The 20364-nt window shown below is 33.4% G+C and overlaps 3 protein-coding genes across 6 annotated transcripts; 2 read left to right on the top strand and 1 right to left on the bottom strand.

The window, feature by feature from the left end:
• Positions 1-5686: 5686 nt before the first annotated feature.
• Positions 5687-14074, top strand: LOC146946754 (RAF-like serine/threonine-protein kinase 20). 2 transcript variants are annotated; one of them, XM_085744657.1, is made up of 11 exons: positions 5687-6065; positions 6140-8957; positions 9045-9143; positions 9252-9418; positions 9575-9643; positions 9728-9880; positions 9989-10152; positions 10269-10416; positions 12005-12127; positions 12231-12318; positions 12406-14074. In XM_085744657.1, exons 2-11 carry the CDS (start codon positions 6146-6148, stop codon positions 12621-12623), a joined length of 4041 nt encoding a protein of 1346 aa, XP_085600783.1. In that variant the 5' UTR covers positions 5687-6065; positions 6140-6145; the 3' UTR covers positions 12624-14074. The 2 variants fall into 2 exon arrangements, with proteins under 2 accessions (XP_085600783.1, XP_085600782.1); XM_085744656.1 differs by having other exon boundaries at positions 6140-9143.
• Positions 13521-14074, top strand: LOC146946755 (uncharacterized). The gene has a single exon (XM_085744661.1). The coding sequence runs from the start codon at positions 13521-13523 to the stop codon at positions 13944-13946; it is 426 nt and encodes a 141-aa protein (XP_085600787.1). The 3' UTR covers positions 13947-14074.
• Positions 14075-15764: 1690 nt separating this feature from the next.
• Positions 15765-18106, bottom strand: LOC146946753 (elongation factor 1-delta-like). Of its 3 annotated transcripts, none has more exons than XM_085744660.1 (7): positions 18046-18106; positions 17598-17698; positions 17377-17493; positions 17031-17245; positions 16823-16936; positions 16064-16225; positions 15765-15968 (listed from the first exon to the last, which is right to left on the bottom strand). In XM_085744660.1, coding segments are annotated over exons 2-7 (696 nt in total). In that variant the 5' UTR covers positions 17684-17698; positions 18046-18106; the 3' UTR covers positions 15765-15966. The 3 variants fall into 3 exon arrangements, with proteins under 3 accessions (XP_085600786.1, XP_085600784.1, XP_085600785.1); XM_085744658.1 differs by having other exon boundaries at positions 17598-17695; XM_085744659.1 differs by having other exon boundaries at positions 17598-17692.
• Between the last annotated feature and the right edge of the window lie 2258 nt (positions 18107-20364).

The following is a 20364-nucleotide window of genomic DNA, read 5'->3' as shown; positions in this document are numbered from 1 at the left end:
CATCTTGAATGTTCTTGCTCACATGTTGCTGTACGGGTGGGACCGAAAAATCTGCAGCAGTGGATTGCTCATCTCCCCGATCAACTATGTTCTCCTCAGCAATGGTATGTTCTGCGACATCATCAGCTTGCAAAGTTGCTTCCAAAGCTATAAAGGCCTCGGTTGATGTGTTGTTTTGCTCGGGCACTTCCTCCTCGAGTGATTCTTGCTGCGGTGTATTAGTGATTACCACAGGTGTCGGTATGGCTGCATGAATAGCATATGTGCTTTCATCGTTGTTAATATCCTGTGTTTCAACCGGTATTGCTTCTGAATGATCATCCGTGGTCTCCCTTTGATGCTGGTTCGGTAAAAATCATTTTAAAATATAAAAAGTTTAAGTATAATTAAACAAATTTTAATTTAACAGGGACCAACACATACTTTTAGTACTTTTAGTCCTTGTAAAATTAAAATTTGCTTAATTGTGCTTAAACTTTTAAATTTTTAACATATTTTTTACATACTTATTTAGAACATTATACAAAGTTCCTCAGCAAAAAAGTAACTCAAAATTTTATTATTAGGTCCAAATTTTCATTAATATAATCTTGAAATTTTGGCTTTTAGAAAAATTCATATTTAATTCATTACATGTTAAAAAACTAAAAGATTTTATAAAAGAGTGCCTTACGATGTTATGAACATGTCTGTAAAAAATCATTCAAAAATTTAAAAGTTTAAGCATAATTAAACAAATTTTAATTTAACAGGGACTGAAAACACTAACTGAAAATTTTGTAGGGACTAAAAAGTGTGATTTGTTTTTAGAGGGACTAAAAACAAAACTGCAGATATTTATAGGGACCAAAAACGTAATTAACCCTTATAATTATTTTATTAGTTATTTATCAATTATGAACCTTAATTAATTAGTAGTCGAATTAAGTAATATAATTAATTAATTAATTAATTAATTAATTAATTAATTAATATGGACTCAATGTTGGTGGATGTCACGATGACCCATGAACAGAAATAATGGAAAACCCTAATTGACCATCACAATGTAAGAGACTATGATTTTCAATATACCGTTCATATCATATTATTTATTCTCCTCATCTATAGAGATAGATGAAACATATTGTAAATCTGATCATATTTATGCTCATACGGTTTTATTTGTTTTTTTTTTGGTACAAAAGAGGGCCTAAGCCCGAAGAAAAAACAAAACTAAAAAGCTAGTCGAACACTCCTACTCATGCAAGCTCCGGACATATCATCAAAAGCAAGCTGCATAGATCATTATGAGGAGACTCCACCACAGAACAACTATAATATTTCAAAGACAACTGTAATTAGAAAGTCAGTCAGCATTTCAGTTTCCCTCGCGCAAAGTATGAAGAACTTGTACATGCGAATCCAAACTCAAAAGGTTGCGAATACGTCTCACAAAAATGGGAACAATCCCCCAAGATTGCATTTATACGTTATCATATCAATCATTACTAGATATTTGACCCGTGCTCCGCACAGGTTTATTGCAAAGGGATTGACATATGAATAAGGATATAGCCAACATGATATGAATGAAATTGGTGCGATGCATTTTTTCAGATGGAATTTTCTAGGTTAAGTTACTGCTAACCTAATACAGCAAATGAGCAGGAAAATATTAGGTTAAATTGTTGCAGACCTAACAAAATTAATAAATAAGGATATAGCCAACAGGAAAGGAATGAAATTGGTGCGATGCATTTTTTTAGTATTAACTAGTTTAGAGACCCGGCGTTGCCCGGGTTAGATATTAAATAGTAAGTTTTATAAGTTTGTGTGCACGAATACACATGTAAGTATATTAGATTGAAATTATTTAAATTTACAATTATAATAATATCTTAAAAATATATATAAATGATGAGATGAATGTCCAATGCAAGAATAAAAAGTGTAACAAAATTAATAATGAATTAGTCCAAGTGGTAAGAGTTTTGGGTCCCTTTAAACATGTGGTCATGGGTTTGTTTCGTGGCCCATGCGTATGAGAGAAAAAAATCGATTGAAAGGGAATAAAATTGGTGTTCGGCAAACCTGAAAAAGGAAAAATGTTAGATGAAAAGAAGGTTTGGGGTTTCTGCTTGTGCTCAAAATATGTAAATATGTGATTAACAAAAATTTATTTATTTATAATTAACATTTGCATTAGAATATGCTGCTAAAAGATAACATAATAACTAATCGAACCTTTTTTTTATCAAAAATAAAAACTAATCGAACCATTTTTTTCCTCAAACATAAAAACTAATTGAATGATACAATGCTAAAAGATTAGTAATAACTAATTGAAGTTTCTTTTCATAAAAACAAATAAACAAATTGAAGTCTTTTAATCATAAAATAAGATCATACATGTAAACTTTGTTGAAAGTATTATGTGTAGTTTGTTGAGATATTTTTGCTACATAAAATATTTGAAATTCAAAAAAAAATTAAAGAAAATATTGAGTGGATAAGATCAAAATGTTGTTGAGATATTTATGTTAAATAATATATTTGTTTTTTAAAAATAGAAAAAATAATAGAAATATTGAGAATGAATATGGAAGTGACACATGGCATAAAAAAACCTTACTTTATATATATACTATTGATTGATTGATTGATTGATTATTGATTGATTGATGTGTAATTTGTTGAGATATTTCTGCTACATAAAATATATTTTTTGAGGGACTGCTACATAAAATATTAGAAATTCAATACAAATTAAAAAAAATATTGAGTGCATAAGATCAAAAGTTTGTTGAGATATTTATGTTAAATAATATATTGGTTTTTAAAAATAGAAAAAATAATAAAAATATTGAGAATGAATGTGGAAGTGACACGTGGCATAAAAAACCTTACTTTATATATATACTATTGATTGATTGATTAAATAAGTGTACAAAAAAAAGGCAAGAGGATAAGAATGAAATTGGTGCGATGCATTTTTTTAGATGGAATTTGTTAGGTTAAATTACTGCTAACCTAATACAGCAAATGAGCGGGAAAGTATCAGGTTAAATTGCTGCAGACCTAACAAAGTTAATAAATAATGATATAGCCAACATGATATGAATGAAATTGGTGCGATGCATTTTTTTAGATGGAATTTGTTAGGTTAAATTACTGCTAATGTAATACAGCAAATGAGCGGGAAAATATTAGGTTAAATTGCTGCAGACCTAACAAAATTAATAAATAAGGATATAACCAATAGGATATGAATGAAATTGGTGCGATGCATTAATTAATAAATAAGGATATAGTCAACATGATATGAATGAAATTAGTGCGATGCATTTTTTAGATGGAATTTATTAGGTTAAATTACTGCTAACTTAATACAGCAAATGAGCGGGAAATATTAGGTTAAATTGTTGCAGACATAACAAAATTAATAAATAAGGATTTCTAGTAAAGATTAATACTTTTATTTTATATTAAACACATATTGTAAAATTAATCTTCATTTAAACCAAATCCCAGCATATGTTTTCTATTGGGGCTCAATTTTGGTTCCGGAGTGGCCTCGAATAAAATTTCCACTCATTTATTATATATAAAGTGGTGGTGGGTCGCCATCTGTGTATTTTAGGAAGGATGCAAATGCAAAATTGCAGGCGTAAACGGATGTTGTTTTAAGGAAAGTCATTTTCATTTGTGTCAAAATATATAAAGGAAAGTCATTTTCATATGGCCACACATAGGAGAATTCCAATATTCGTGCATGATTCAAATTCATATAGCCAAAATAGGAGAATTCCAATATTCGTGCATGATTCAAATTCATATAATATGATCCATATCTATTGTATATACATGCACGCAACGAGAAATAAACAACATCTGGTGCCGGGTTTCTTTAATTATTTGTTTTACATTTATCCCAAAATAAAACAAAAATCCTAAAGTAGTAGTAGGAACAAAGATGATGTTATTTAAAAAAAAAAAAAGAAGAAGATGATATTGGTCCTATAAATTTAATGTCATTTAAATTTGTATGTTGTTCACCTTGACTAAAAATTACTTACGATAATTTATAACTAAGAAAATATCATAAAAAAAGATAATACTAATAATAATATAATAATAGTAATAATAATATAATTATATAATTTACTACTACTTATACATGACTCTTCAGTCTTCATGAAGAATCACCCTTCACCCTATCAAATCTCTTTATAATATTTTTGAAAAGTATAGTTTGGATGGTGGAAAAATTTGGAATTGCTGATTCGAAATTCAACCTATCAAATCTCTTTATAATTTTTCTACCATCCAAACTATATTTTTCAAAAAATATTACAGTTATATGCATGTCTATATATATATATATATATATATATATATATATATATATATATATATAAGATCAAATTATAGTAATTCAACATTATACTATTCAATATCGTTTTACTCAGTTCTTTTTTTAAAAAAATTTGACTATTGGATTGTAAATTTTTATCATATATAAATGGGTCATGCCGACTAATGCTCATGTGCCACTATTTAAGAAAATAAAAAAGGAAAATTTTACGTTGAAAACATATTTTTTTACACTTACTTTGACCACATAAGTTCCAATATATGTTTGTACCAAAAAAAAAAAGTTCCAATATATATTTTATTTGTTTCTTTATCTTATATCTCGGGGGCACTTGTTATCATTTTTCTATAAAAAATTTATACAAATTTAAAATCATTTGAGTTGTTTTTGATATCTACCAAGATTAAGAGACATGTTATTCATTTCTCACCAATTTAAAATTAAATAATAAATTTTCATTAACGAGTATTTTTTAAAAGGATTAAACATTTCAATTATCAATACATCAAATACACAAAATTTTTATTAAAAAATTCATTTGTTATTTTCAAAGAAACTCGTTAGCATTTTCATAGTCTTAAAAACAATTGTCCCCGTGAATTTAACTCAGTTGGTAAAGATAATGCATAAAATATGTAAGGTCCGCCGTTCGAACCCGACCGGCACCTAAAAAAATATTCTTAAAAACAAGGGTTAAATATGTTTTTGGTCCCTATAAATATGTCAACTTTTCGTTTTAGTCCCTCTAAAAATTTCCTTCAACTTTTAGTCCCTATAAAATTTTCAATCACTACTTTTGGTCCCTATTTTTAATTTAATTTTTGTATTTTTTAATGAAATTGTGCAGAAATGTGTAAAATATTCTAAAAAAATTTAGTAAAAATAATTAGAATTTTTTAACAAAACACAAATTAAATATGAATTTTTAACCGTAAAAAATATATAAATTCATATTAAATTCATGTTTTGTTAAAAAATTCTAAATTTTTTTTGGAGTGATTCTTATAATATTTTGAATTTTTCTGGAAAAGTTTATTAAAAAATATGAATTCTATATATGAGTTTACTTTAAAAGAGGGACCAAAAGTGAAAATTGAAAATTTTATAGGGATTAAAAGTTGAAGGAAAATTTTAGAGGGACTAAAACGAAAAATTGACATATTTATAAGGACCAAAAACATATTTAACCCTAAAAACAATTAGAGAAAGAGAGTGTGAAGTTGGTGAACGGTGGTGAGAGATTTGGTGGGGGATAGTCGACCCCACCTATTAGCTAATCCCTTTCACTTTCTTTCTTTTTTAGAACCCTAATTTCATTAATTAGTATTTGCATGAAGCGGTCGAATAATCCACGTGCCTCTTCCTCTCTTACTATTTTTCTTCTTCTTCTCTTCCTTTCTCCACCGCCGTTGTTTCATTTCTATTCCCGGCAAAAATATTACGTGTAACTCCACGCGCTTCATTATTCCCTCTCCCTCTAACTCTCTTTGATGATTATTAGTTTCATTTTCTTCTCATAAAATAAAATAGATTATTCTATTTTGTAAATAAAATTCAATTTCAGTAGCATTAACTGAACAAGAAGAAGAAGAAGAAGACGACTCTGTGATTAATTGATTCAACGCGTATTCGATTTTGTCCTCTTTCGAAAATCACCGACTTCAACTACATCATCACTCTCACACTTCACCGTCTTTTTCACTTTCTGGTATGATTCTTCTATTTCTCTCCTCATTTTGCTCAATTTGACTAGGGTTTTTAATTCTGCTTTTCTGTTTCTAGGTTTTCATGGCGTTTGATCAAAGTTCTAGCCCTAAAACTATGCTGCCACCACCGGTGAACAACGTTATCCGATCGGATGAGTCGGTGAATGTAGGTTCCGGTGCGGCGGTTCCGGTTTATTATCCTGAAAGTGGGTTGGTTGGAGTAGGATATGGAAATGTTACTTCTGGTGGTGGTGGTGGTGGTGGTGGTTCTTCTACAACATGGTGTATTCGACCTCATCCACCTTTGAACCCTAATGTTGGGTTTAATTTCCCTAATCGTGTTGCTGGTGGCAATGCTGTTGATCTTTCAGGTAGTTTTGTTGCAACTTCTAATGGTTATCCTTTGAATTTGGGTAATTGGGTTACTACTAGTAATGCTTTGGATAGTAATAGTAATAATAGTATTCAGTATGGTAGCAGAGTGATTGGTAATGGTACTGGTGTTGGGTTGATTGGGACTCCTCCTTCCGATCGTGTTAATCAATCCGCTAGCCAGGCGAGTGAAAACAGCGGGGATGATTCTGTTTCTGGGCGAAAATTGAAGTTTATGTGTAGTTATGGTGGGAGGATTTATCCTAGACCTAGTGATGGGATGTTGAGGTATGTTGGTGGGCAGACTAGGATAATAAGTGTTAAGAGAAATGTGAGTTTTAATGATTTGGTGCAAAAGATGGTTGATACTTTTGGCCAACCTGTTGTCATCAAATATCAGCTTCCTGGCGAGGATCTTGATGCATTGGTCTCGGTTTCTTGTGCCGATGATCTTGATAATATGATAGAGGAGTATGAAAGGTTGATTCAGAGGTCTAAAGATGGTTCATCTAAGTTAAGGGTTTTTCTGTTTTCTGCTTCCGAATTGGATCCTTCAGGTCTGCAACAGTTTGCAAATTTAAATGATGGTGGGCAGAAATATGTTGAAGCAGTGAATGGAATTTTTGAGAGGATTGATGGAAACAAACTCACAAGGAAAGGGAGTCTTACAAGTGCAGCATCTACTCAAAATTCTGATTTGAGTGGGTTCGAGGCTCCTGATAGCACAAATGCTGCTCAAGTTGATGTTAATGGCCTACCTATGTTCACCACTTTATCACCCGATGCGAATGTCATTGCATCTCATGACGCTACTGCTGCAAATATTATGGTTACTGACCCTGTTGAATCGGTATGCTCAAATGTTTCTGCAGTTTCATTGGGCATACCTGTGGCTAATTCAGCTCCAACTCAGCCTCCACCTTTGCAGAATGAGGTTGAGGTAGAGAAGTTGGTGCCTGTTACTTTATCCCAACAGCCATTTGGCTTGCAGCAGTCTGGAATGCAAATTCCACCATCTGCACCTTTGCAGGCATTCACTGATCCTCGACAACAAGTTCTGAACCATGCAGATTATGTCCCAATGCCTGCCCACATGGGATTCCCAAGCCCCCAGCCTGTAGGTAGGCCTGGGACTATCTACTCTCAGCATTATTTTCATGATAATACTGCCCGGTTTACATCTCAACAGGTAATCCCTGCATTGCATGTGACAATGACTCAGCCATCTTCTCATGCCGGTATAAGACCAAGTGTTATTCAACCACAACCAGTCATACATGGGCAACAAAACGGTTTTGAGCAATATTATGACGAAAATACTTCAGGGCTAAGGATGCACCACCAGCTTATTTCTGAGCAAAGTTGCAAAGCATATCCAGTTCAAGTCCCTTTCGGAGGTAATTATGGTTGGGTTCAAATTTCTCCTTCGGAGCATGTTTTTTATCATGATGGAATGTTACCTCAACAACCATTAATGGTCCGTCAAAGAGTAGAGGATTGTTATATGTGTCAGAAAAAACTGCCTCATGCTCATTCAGATCCAGTGGTTCAGGATCAGCATAATAGCTGTGTAGGTTCAGTTCCGGATTCAATACCAAGTTACAACAATCTCCCGGTAGAGGACAATTTAAGAGCTCAACCAACAAACAGGGTGTCGGTGACTGCACAAGTGAAGGAAGGCAATGTTAATGTTGAACAAGCAGTTGGGACCAGACCCAGGGACATTATACCGTGTGGTGACACGAGTTGTCTTCCTCTGGAGGCTGAAGGTGAGAGAAATAGGTCTGATCATCCCAGAAACGCAGTGATTATCCCGGAAATGGTTGGAAGAACAGGTGAAAAACAGTCGTCAGGGGACGGGCTTACAGCAACAGCACCACTGTCTTATCTAGATGATTTCGCCCGCCAGCACATGGTGCCAGTTGAAACTTGGGCCAAAGAAGATGTGGTCTTGAATACGCCTGTTCATGAAATACCTTTAGTTGGTGGCACATCAGTTGAAAATTCTATTTGTAGGGTTCAAGAATCATCAACAGAATATACTAATGAGCTTGCTAATACAATTTCAAAAGCAGATGCTGTGGAGAATTGGATTGCACAGGACCTGCTCAAACCTATTGATGGAGGGATGGACAACCTCAAGATAAGCAATCCTGAAACTTTTGTAAATAATGATAATTTTGATTATAGTACTCAGCATGCTATAGAGAAGAAAGGGGTGGATTTGGATAACATTGGCAGGTCAAAATTGATTGCTGATGGAAATCAAATTAAGATGGTGGATACTCTTCCTAATCCCACTGTAGAAATTCCATATGGTAATAAATCCAGGCCAGTGGAGTACAATGAGGTTGCACACTCGCCTATGTGGGGAAGTCCTGGAACAAATCCTCAATCGAAGAATGGAAACCATCAGAAGGATGATGTAGTTTTATCTTCAATTTCGCAACCTGTTGGGTTTGGACATGTGCAGGATTCTTCAAACTCACTCTTTAGCAATCAGGATCCATGGAATATACACGGTACCTACTATCCACCACCTAGACCTGACAAAGTCACATCAAAGAAAGAAACCTCTTCTTATATGGATCAGTATGGTGAGAATTCAGGTAACAGTGTTGAACAAAAGTTCGATGGTCAATTGAATGATGGTCTCTATCAGACATTCAAACAGAATTCAACATTAGAAGAAGCACGATATACCAAGGGTCCGTAAATTGTTAAAGTCTTACATATCAGTTATCCTTATCAATCATAAATAGTTTAGATCATGTATTCCATACTCATTGTATTTTGGTTTCTTCATTGATCACCAGAAGACCAACAACTTCAAGCTGTTGCTGAAAGTTCAGCTGCATCTGTTTTGCACTCAAGCACTTCAAATCCTGACTTACATGCCCGAGATGTGTCCCTTCATGAAAACATCGAAGATGGAGATGTTCAAAATAATCTACTAGATTTACACTGTAAAGAAAAAGCTCAGGTGACTGACATCCCTTTCTATTTATATTATTTTTTTCATTCTTGCAATTGCAGGAACTGTCTCCAAAATAAAATGTTTCTTCCTCTCACATTCTTGCTCCTTCTTAGTTGTGAATTTATTATTGTTCTAAATAGAATTATTCTCTTTCCTCCTTAGGATGACAAAAGCAATCTGTCAGAGAAAGCAAATTTTGGCTTTCCAGCATCAGATGTTGGATCGTTACAGGTTGAATGTTTTCTATTGTATGTTTTTTTCTATTAAAATTGCTTTCCCTGCTAAACTAAATCCTTGCTGTGGGAATGTGGCTAGATTATTAAAAATAGTGACCTTGAAGAGCTAGTAGAATTGGGCTCTGGGACCTTTGGGACTGTGTATCATGGAAAGTGGAGAGGTACTGATGTTGCAATAAAGCGGATCAATGATAGGTGTTTTGCTGGAAAGCCTTCAGAGCAAGAGCGCTTGGTCTGTTTCTCATTAGGAATTATTATTGATTTTGATTTCCATTGTCTCATAGTTTCCTTCATTATCAGTAAACTAGCTTACATTGTTCACCGTTTATGCATTAAGCAGAGAGCTGATTTTTGGAATGAAGCAATCAAGCTTGCTGATTTGCACCACCCAAACGTGGTAGCTTTTTATGGTGTTGTTCTTGATGGCCCAGGAGGGTCTGTGGCAACAGTAACAGAGTATATGGTTAATGGTTCTCTAAGAAATGCCTGCCAGAAGAATGGAAGGTATGTGTATGTCGTGCATGCACACACTTCTACCTGTTGGCTATTTTGCATTACCCTGGTTTTATGTATCACTGTTTCATATTATAAACGTTTGCATCTTTTTTTGATCATATCAGGAATCTTGACAAGCGCAAGCGTCTTATGATTGCAATGGATGTGGCCTTTGGCATGGAGTACCTCCATGGAAAAAACATTGTGCACTTCGACTTGAAAAGTGACAACTTGCTTGTGAATCTTCGTGATCCACACCGCCCAATATGCAAGGTTTTAAATCTTTCTGATGTGATAATATTATATTTAAAATATTGTTCTGCAGCATTCATCTGTGTTAGACATTCATCACATCATTTTGTATATAAGGAGCTGAATAACTAGTGCACCAAATTAGTGAACCAACTTCAATATACTCTAAGGCTCTTAGCAATTCAATGGTGTGAAAGTTCAGAGTGTGACAACATATAACCCATGTTCTGTACTTTTTGAGAAGGTGATTGGATACTAGTGTTAGGGATATGTTGAGGTGGCTTTTCTTGGAGGACCTTGATGAGATACATTTACAATTTGCTGCTTTTGTCGGATTTAAGAAATTTGAATCAGCAGAAAGGCGAATTTAAAGACTAATATTTTATTTAGCTATACTCAAGGTCTATGTAGGCATGTTTGATATATACAAAAAAAGATAGCACTATATCACTCAAAATGGTTCTTTATTACATTAGAGTTTAGTCTGCAATTTCTCATCACAGATTTGCAGTGTTCTCCCTACAGCGCCGCGAGGAATACACAACTACTAATAAATGCATCAAGTATAAGTCAGGCTTGAAGATGCATAGCTCTCCCACAAAAAAATTGAAATTTAGTGTTTTTTTTTTTTTTGTTTTTTTTTTTCACAAAAAATTGAAATTTATTGTTAAATCTTGAATTTTGGAGTTTTCACTACATTCTAATTAGGTACTTATTAGCATTCACCAATGATTTTACGCTAAACCTTAATGTATGCTCCATACTAATGTTCCTATACCATAGAAATGTCCGTGTAGAGTTAACGAGTCGTTTGGTGGCCATGATGAGATAATGATAGATTGAATAATAGGATGAGTCTGATAAGATCTTATCATATCCAATGATTGTTTCGCACTTAAATAGACAAAATTACCTTTCCTATTAGGCGTCTTGTGGGGTTCAACGGCGTGTTAGAAACAGACTAGTATTACTTTGGGATTTTCCTCTGAATATGTGATACCTCTATTCACAAATTGAATACTAGGTTACAATGAAGATACAAGTATGTTCTCGAGCCTCTCTTCTCCCACTATCCACCGCCAAGCTGATACTGAATAATTGCATTCCCAAATCGAATACAATGGGATTTATTGAAGATTGTTTTGGGTTCACTATCTACCTGAATACGATGGAAGTGACTTTACTGGCCCCTGAGGATTATACTTGTTGATAATACTCCATACCATCATTGGTGTATGTCACCTGATACTGGCTAACATGAAGTATATAAGTAATTTGAGATGTTTTTGCGCAGTATCCGGTTGTTCTGTTAACCGACCATACCTGCAGTTTGTTAGTTTTACTGGCTTAAATATGCCTATTGCCTATGCCTCATCCTTATTTTCTTATTTACATATTCAATGCAATTGACACCATGATCTACTAACGATTTAAAATTAGTTCTACCTCTGCGACATTAAGCACCATCTTATTTTCAGTTTTTTGTTATACTGGTTTTAGGGTATATAGTACTTCCTGTCATGATCAAAACAGTTCTACTTTCAGCACAGAGCAACTGAATGTATTATGTTCCATATCCCAGTTATTCACATGTTGATTCTGATACCAGGTTGGAGACTTGGGTCTGTCCAAAGTAAAATGCCAGACTCTAATATCCGGTGGTGTGAGAGGAACCCTACCTTGGATGGCACCTGAACTCCTGAATGGGAGTAGTAGCCTTGTTTCAGAAAAGGTTTGTCTAACTCATTTTAAACATTGATTTATTTAATGATTTTTTGCACATTTTTTCATTCTCTAAATCTAAACTAGTTTTCTTCTAATATTTGTTCTCCTAGGTTGATGTGTTCTCATTTGGTATTGTCATGTGGGAACTGCTCACTGGAGAAGAGCCGTATGCTGATTTGCACTATGGGGCCATCATAGGTAATCCAAAGGCCGAATCCCTACTATAGAGTCAGGTTATATTAGCTTTTGGTTATTGAGCTGTGGATTTTTCCAAACATAATTCAGGTGGCATTGTGAACAACACTTTGCGGCCTCCAGTTCCAGAATCCTGTGATCCAGAATGGAGAGTGCTGATGGAGAGGTGCTGGTCTTCAGAACCATCAGAAAGACCTTCATTTACCGAGATTGCCAATGATTTACGTTCCATGGCGGCCAAGATCTCTCCCAAAGGACAAAATCAACAGCAGCAGTCTGCTTCATCTCAGAATCAGGTGCAGAAATAATTCCCTACAACTGCAGGAGCGAGATGCTTAATCCTATATCCATCTATGGTTTGTGTTTCCCATCCAATTGGCAATATTTGCCTTATGATGGTCTTGTAAGTCTCAGAAGGTAACCTATGATTGTTAATAAGTGTCAGGTTGTCTAGTACTACTACCTATTCCTGTAATACACCCAAGGTCAGTACTAGAAAAGAAAAAAGATAAAGAAAAAGAAAAATGTTTGTCAGTATTCTAAATTTTTTACAGTGCTTGTAAAAATTTATATTGTAAAGAGGAGCAGCACTTTTAAGTTTTAACTATGTTTGCATTTGTTGCTGTTGTTCCATGTTTAAAGTGATTATTGATTGTGTTACTGTACTAAGTACTAAACAAAAAAGAAAAGACCATTTATTTTCTTTAACAAATACCACTACTGGGTTTGACTTGTGGCCACACAGGCAATTAAATTTCTTTGTTCTTATCAATGACGTGGGAGCCACCAACAGCTGAGCGTGACATAGCTTACCGTTGGAGTCTGCTTTATCCTTCTTTAAATGGAATCCATATTTTATATCATTTTTTTGGGTAGAATATTTTATATCATTTTTCTATTCTTATATTAAATTATATATTGCCGTCTCTTGAGCTACCGACTTGCCAATTGAAATTGCCAATGCCAGATACATCGCTTAATGTTGTTGTTTGCATTACCAAACTTCATAGGATGCTTTATTTGCTTGTAGTTTAAAAAGCTATAATCCCTTTTATTAATATTAATTTTGCTTGAAGAATTTTTTAAGACAGTTGTAGCTTCATTTTCTTTGTCATTATCTCCCTTACATCTTTCTCCTTTTTAATGATTGTCACCTACAAAAGAATCTGAACAAATAAAGCCCCTAGTATTATTTCTCTGAAAATATGGCTGCTTTTGAGGGAAGCCCATTGGTTGAGGCGGTGGAACACGGTAGAGAAGATTTCAATGATCACCAAGAGGCTAGTGGATGTGGGTATGGGTGCTTTCGTGTTTGTGGGTTGAAATGGGGGCCAAGCAGTGATGAAGGTAAAGGTCTGCTGGAGCAAAGGGAAGATTCTTGGTGGGTTTGCAAGTTGAGGAAGATGAAGGAGGTTTCAGAAGTGATTGCAGGTCCTAAGTGGAAGACATTCATTAGAAAGATTAGCATGTATGGTAAGAAGCAACAGAAGGGTAAGTTCCAATATGATGAACACAGCTATGCTCTCAACTTCAGTAGTGGGGCTCAGAGTGAAGATGACGACTTGCCGCACAGTTTTTCGGCTAGGTTTAGTGCTCCTTTTCCCTCTGGACGTCGCCAGGGTGAACTGTGATTCATGCATATATCTTGTTGATTAAGGTTTTATTGCTTAAATTTGTGCACTGGATGGTATATTTGTAGATTCATTCATCATTCATTGTGTAAATCTCATTCTTTTTATTCATATTTTGTTGTTTCCGACTTTTCCCTTCCCTTGGTTCAATGTTCCTTTTTTTTTTTTTTTTGTATTTTTTAAATGTAAATTGTAGAAAATAAAAAATTAAAGAGAGATAGAGATAATCATATATGGTGTCTCATATGGTTTCCTGAACTTTGAACTGGAAAAAACTTTAGAAGAACTAGGACATGTAACATGGTAAGATGACAGACCAAACTTAGACTGAATAATTTTGTCCACAAAATGTAAGATGGAGAAGCACATGGAGAATTGAAATGATCCCATAAGAATATACTTTTGGTAGATAAAAATACGGCGAAACCTCCACTAAAAACTTAACGAAGTTTAGTTTCCATCTAAAGGCTTTTGACTGATACGGAACATAAAAAAATGAAAAGGAAAAAAATAAGAACAAAGGAACCACAAAAGAAAAGACCATAAAAGAGAGAAAAAGAATAAACAAGGAACATACTGGCAGTAAAAAAAAAAAACAAAGGAAGATAGACGAAAATAGATAGAGTAAAAAATAAATAAATAAAAAATAAATAAAAAGAACTTGACAATAAAAGGAAAAAATTGGACAGAGGAGCCACAAGAGAACTAAACACAGAGGAAGATAAATGGAATTTCAACAAAGATAAAAGGCGACAGTGCGTTATTGACTACTCTGATTCAACTTAGTGCTTTTTTGTTTGTTTGTTGTGAAACAGGTATTTCGCGTAACAGTAGAAACTAATCTCTTGAGTTGGGTAGGATCGTAACGAGTGACAATACTCACCGTCAAGAGATTTATCATTGTTGCGCTCTCATTATTGGATTCGAACTTAAGACTTTTTTATTTTTAAGTTGAAAGAGATATATTATCATTCATCCAAGTGCACTTGGTATCGCAGCGAATTTAGTAATATCACAATGAACTATCATGAATTTGCGACTAATTATATATGTGCACCTATAATTTTCATATATTTATTCAACATTTTATTTTCTTTTGTTATCTCTCATCCAATCACATCACTGACAACTGACATTTACCACATTACTACTTTTTTTTTTTTTATTCTTTTCTCTATCAAGATGTAAAATAGATATTGAATGTCTGGGAAGTATTATCTTTTTGTACAAGCTACGCTTCATAACAAAATAATTTTGCACAATCCACCATGATTTTAAACATGCATTAAGTAACTTTGGTTCGTTGTATTTTGTTTCACATTCCATAACTAATAACTGGCAGATTGATTTCCTTCAAACAAGTAGTTATTTTCAACAATAAAAATTTCAACCTGAGTTAAAGTTAACCCCCGTACCATATGAAAAATGAGCTCATCTAGGAAAAGAAAACCAGTTTAAATGTACACCCCTTATTACAAATTTGGACTAGGGTACTGATTGGATAAACAACTTATTACCACACATGCTTATTACGATAAACACTCGTGCCTGTTGAATTGTTTTGGTAAAAGTTACGGGCTATTTTCAGTTAGTTATCTTGGGGAACTTGAGAAAATAAGTTCAAAATCCAAACAGGGACGAGATGCTAGATACATCAATTTGCAACATTAATCACTATTTTTAATGTTTTTGAAACATTAGGGTAATTTGCATTCCCAGGGTTTGTTAGAGGACACCCCATGAAATTTTAATGTCACATGATTCAAAGAGTGTGCGCAAGACAAGAATCAGAGTTTAAAAAACACAACATGCCTACAATTCTCAAAGTTTGAATAATTATAACACAATCCAGATAATGGATAAAGTCACAAAGACACAGTATCACAAAAATGACAGCAACAAGAAGTAGGTTCCCAAAAACAAAAATCTCATCTTAGGATAATAGTATCCCTTGATTGTCATTTCTAATAATTGCAATTTCTGCCTCCTACCATGATCTCCATGTCATACGAATTGCAGATTCTGCACCAAAGAATATGATATGGCATTAAGATATGCAGCTTATGAGAGAAAAAATTATAAAACCAACAGTCAAATAAAATCTGAAAATTACTTACAGATTTTATTGAAGGCCACAATGTCACAACTCTGGACATACTCACTTATGGGTTCAACAGTAAGATAATCCTCAACCATATTGTCAACGGAAACAAGATCATCCACAATAGTAAGCATAATTTGAAGTTTCTTGATACCGTACCCAACAGGAACAAGTTTGGCTATGAAAGCAATAAACTAATATCAGAATCATGGAGATAGCTAGTAAATAAAACAAACAAATAAAATTAATAGCAAAGACTAATGTATATTTTTACGCATTCGAGCATTTGAAAATAGTCTCTCTTTTACAATTGAAAAATAAGATATTTCGCTATTGGATAAAACATTCCACCATTAGATCAAGCGAGATATGAAGGGACTTATTGACCCAATAGTGGAAAACAAACTTATGCATAGAACACCAATATCTTATTTGTGCACCATAGACATGCCTTGAAAAATAGTATACAATAAACTGAATGGTGCACAATGAGATGACCGTGAACAAGTTTGCTTTCACTATTGGATAAAACATTCCACCATTAGATCAAGTGAGATATGAAGCGACTTAATGACCCAATAGTGGAAAACAAACATATGCATGGTACACCAATATCTTATTTGTGCACCGTAGACATAGCCTTGAAAAATAGTATACAATAAACTGAAACTTGTTATTCAGAATCATATCATAGAATGAAAACAATCAACAAAGCTGAAATGAGCAAATATTAATCGACAAAAAAATAAAAATGGTTAAGAGACAAATAACATACAAGCACCCCAAAACAACCCTTCCAACTGAACAGATCTCACTGCTTCTTCAAGCTTCTTCATGTCGGTCTCATCATCCCATGGCTTCACATCCAACAATACAGATGATTTCCCACCTGATAATGCAATCAGCAGAAAACCAATACTCTAAATTGATGTCCAACCAGATTCCAAATAATTATGAGGATATGAAATACAACAGAAACTCACTCTCTTTCTTTTTGCCAGATGCCTTCACAGCTGCTGCCCGTACCTCAGCTGCCTTCTTCTCTTCCTCAGTCTCTTCACCAAACAAATCAACATCGTCATCATCTTCATCCTCAGCTTCAGCGGCCTTTGTGTCAGAAACTGGAGGAGTGGCAACAGTCTCTTCCGCCACAAGAGAAGATTCCACAGTGACACCAGATCCCTCACCAGAAACACCACTACAGTCACAAAACTCAATTAAAATTTGACAAAGATAATTGCATAACGAATACAAGTCATTTGAATTACTAATTTCTAATTAGTTTACAATGTTCATATATAATCGACAAAGATGGTGAGGGGAACTTACGCAATTCTCAACAAAGCATCAATGTGCTTGTACCACCTAGCAACATTCCCATATTCATATGATGGAACTGATGGCAAAGCTGCATAAACAGTGATGTCATCCTTTGAAGCTTGGTACCTAAACAGATCAAATAAAAACAGAATTCATAAGAAACAAAAAAAAAAAAAACAAATAAATAAACAATCAATTATGAAAAAAGAAAGAAAAAAAAAAAAACCTACCCAGTGATGTAACTGCGTGTAAGAAGGTACTCATCAAGCTTCTTCAAACCAGATTCAGCCTTAAGGTTATAGAGTGTAACTGCCATTTTTTTTTTCTTCTACTTCACAAAACACATAACATAACAACGATCAACATAAATCACCAAAAAATTCAATTTTTTACATTGAAATCAATCACTGCAACTAAATTGCGAAACCCCCAAAGAAAAACTCAAATCAGGAAGATAAGCTATAACAATGATTAAGCAAAAACCCATTAACACAAATTACCGAAAAATTCAATCTTTTTACTTGAAATCAATAAATAATGAAAAAAGCCTTAAAAAACACAGATTCGGGATGTTTTTTTTTTTATTGATTTATGCAAAAAAATTGACTATTGTTAACATCGAATTTAGGGTTTTGTGAATTTAAATTGAAGAAGAAGAGATCGATTGAATGAGTTTACCTGTGTTAAGAGAGGCGAGGAGATTGAAAGCAAGTAGTAGCAACGAGATTCAATGCAAAGTGAGAGTGAATTGAAAAAGGGTTTTGTTTTAGGGTCAAACATGTTTTTGGTCCCTATAAATATATCAACTTTTCGTTTTAGTCCCTCTAAAATACCCCCCCGAAATTGCAAGGTTCATTAATTACCCCCTGTTGTTAACGAAACATCAATTACCCCCCGAAATTGTTAAACGTTAGTCAATTACCCCCCTCCGTTAATTTCCTCCATCCAACATGCTGATGTGGCAGTTAACTGCCCACGTGGCACTGCCACATGGTCAGAAAAGGCATGCCACGTCAGAGGGAGGTAATTGACTATATTTTTTAATTTTTTTTTGAAAAAATTTAATTTTTTTTTCTTTTCAAAATCAACATTTTTGCCACTCACGGGCCTTGCAAATATCCCCCTGAAATTTAACATTAATGTGCAAATACCCCCCTGAAATTTAACATTAATGTGCAAATACCCCCCTTAAATTTAAAATTTATGTAACAAATACCCCATGAAATTTATAACTTATATGCAAATATTCTCTCCAAAGTTAAAACTTATATGTAAGTTACACCTTGAATCATAAAACTTTGATGGTAAAGTAAAACTTATTCATAATATATAATTTACTATATCTCTAATTACAATAAAAAAGAAAAAAATCACAACTTTAAAATAAAACAAACATGTTTGTTTTATTGTTACACATTAGAGAAACAAGCAGCTATTATTTCCACAAAGCCTACTAGCCGCCAAAATAAAAGGAGCTGCATTTTCATCATGTATTAGAGTTTAGAATTATAATTAAAAGCATATTATTAAGCAACACATAATTCCTCATCAGCATGTTGAGTGTCCACAACATAGTTATGGCCACTTGTTGAGTGTCCATTCCCTCCCAATTGGGCTCCATGAACCATCTTCAATCTTCATGCACACTTTCTCCCCAATGATTGCACAGTAAACGTTGTGATTGGCCTCCAGAATCCTAATAGGTGATCTGTTATGATCCACATGTCAGTTTTATTTTAAAGTTGTGATTTTTTTTATATTAGAGATATAGTAAATTATAGATTATGAATAAGTTTTAATTTACCATCAAAGTTTTATGATTCAAGGTGTAATTTGCATATAAGTTTTAAGTTTGGAGAGGATATAAGCATATAAGTTATAAATTTTATGGGGTATTTGCTACATAAATTTTAAATTTGAGGGGGTATTTGCACATTAATGTTAAATTTCAGGGGGATATTTGCAAGGTCCGTGGGTGGCACAAATGTTGGCTTTGAAAAGAAAAAAATCAGATTTTTTTCAAAAAAAAATTAAATTTTTTCAAAAAAAAAAAAAAATATAGTCAATTACCCCCCTCTCACGTGGCATGCCTTTTCTGACCATGTGGCAGTGCCACGTGGGCAGTTAACTGCCACATCAGCATGTTGGATGGAGAAAATTAACAGAGGGGGGTAATTGACTAACGTTTAACAATTTCAGGGGGGTAATTGATGTTTCGTTAACTACAGGGGGGTAATTGATGAACCTTGCAATTTCGGGGGGGTCTTTGACTATTTACTCGTTAATTTTTGTATTTTTTAATGAAATTATGCAGAAATGTGTAGAATATTGTAAAAAAATTCCTAAAAAAATAAATTTTTTTAACGAAACATGAATTAAATATGAATTTTTAACCATAGAAAATGTAAAAATTCATATTAAATTCATGTTATGTTAAAAAATTCTAATTTTTTTTGGAGAGATTCTTACAATATTATGAAGCTTTCTCAAAAATATGAATTCTACGTATGATTTTACTTTAAAAGAGGGACCAAAAGTGAAAAAGGAAAATTTTTAAGGGATCAAAAGTTGAAGGAAAATTTTAGAGGGACTAAAATAAAAAGTTGGTATATTTATAGAGACCAAAAACATATTTAACCCTTTGTTTTATACAGGTGAAAATTGCTTTTCACATCTAGTCTATTAGCTTTATTATATAAAAATCGAAGTAAAACTAGTTTTACGATGTCCTTATTAAAATTTAATTTTACATCTAGTCTCGTCAATTTTAGGTGTATAATGATTATTTTGTATTTCAAAAAAAAAATTATTATTTTGTAAAATTTAATTTATTTGTTATTAAAAAATTGAGAACGGATAATGTTGATTACAAGTATAACTAATTTTCAAAGATAACTATCAAGCTAATTTATTTGCTTTTTAAAAGATTAAGGGTTAAATATGTTTTTAGTTCCTATATTTTACGCTCCTTTGATAAATAGTTCCTACATATGTCTT

This window comes from Medicago sativa, chromosome 2, assembly GCF_051527215.1.
Source record: "Medicago sativa cultivar Bolivia chromosome 2, Bolivia_mono, whole genome shotgun sequence".
In the NCBI taxonomy this organism is placed as follows: domain Eukaryota; kingdom Viridiplantae; phylum Streptophyta; class Magnoliopsida; order Fabales; family Fabaceae; genus Medicago; species Medicago sativa.
This window is presented reverse-complemented; position numbering and strand designations above follow the sequence as displayed.

Bases quoted from the DNA above. Each gene is read 5' to 3' on its own strand.
- LOC146946754 (XM_085744656.1), top strand. From the start codon at position 6,146: ATGGCGTTTGATCAAAGTTCTAGCCCTAAAACTATGCTGCCACCACCG. The intron at 9,144-9,251 runs GTCCGTAAATTG...ATTGATCACCAG, and splicing joins AGAAGCACGATATACCAAGG to AAGACCAACAACTTCAAGCT. The intron at 10,417-12,004 runs GTTTTAAATCTT...TTCTGATACCAG, and splicing joins CACACCGCCCAATATGCAAG to GTTGGAGACTTGGGTCTGTC.
- LOC146946755 (XM_085744661.1), top strand. From the start codon at position 13,521: ATGGCTGCTTTTGAGGGAAGCCCATTGGTTGAGGCGGTGGAACACGGT.
- LOC146946753 (XM_085744660.1), bottom strand. From the start codon at position 17,683: ATGGCAGTTACACTCTATAACCTTAAGGCTGAATCTGGTTTGAAGAAG. The intron at 16,937-17,030 runs GTGAGTTTCTGT...TTGCATTATCAG, and splicing joins ATCTGGCAAAAAGAAAGAGA to GTGGGAAATCATCTGTATTG. The intron at 16,226-16,822 runs GTATGTTATTTG...TTGCTTTCATAG, and splicing joins AGGGTTGTTTTGGGGTGCTT to CCAAACTTGTTCCTGTTGGG.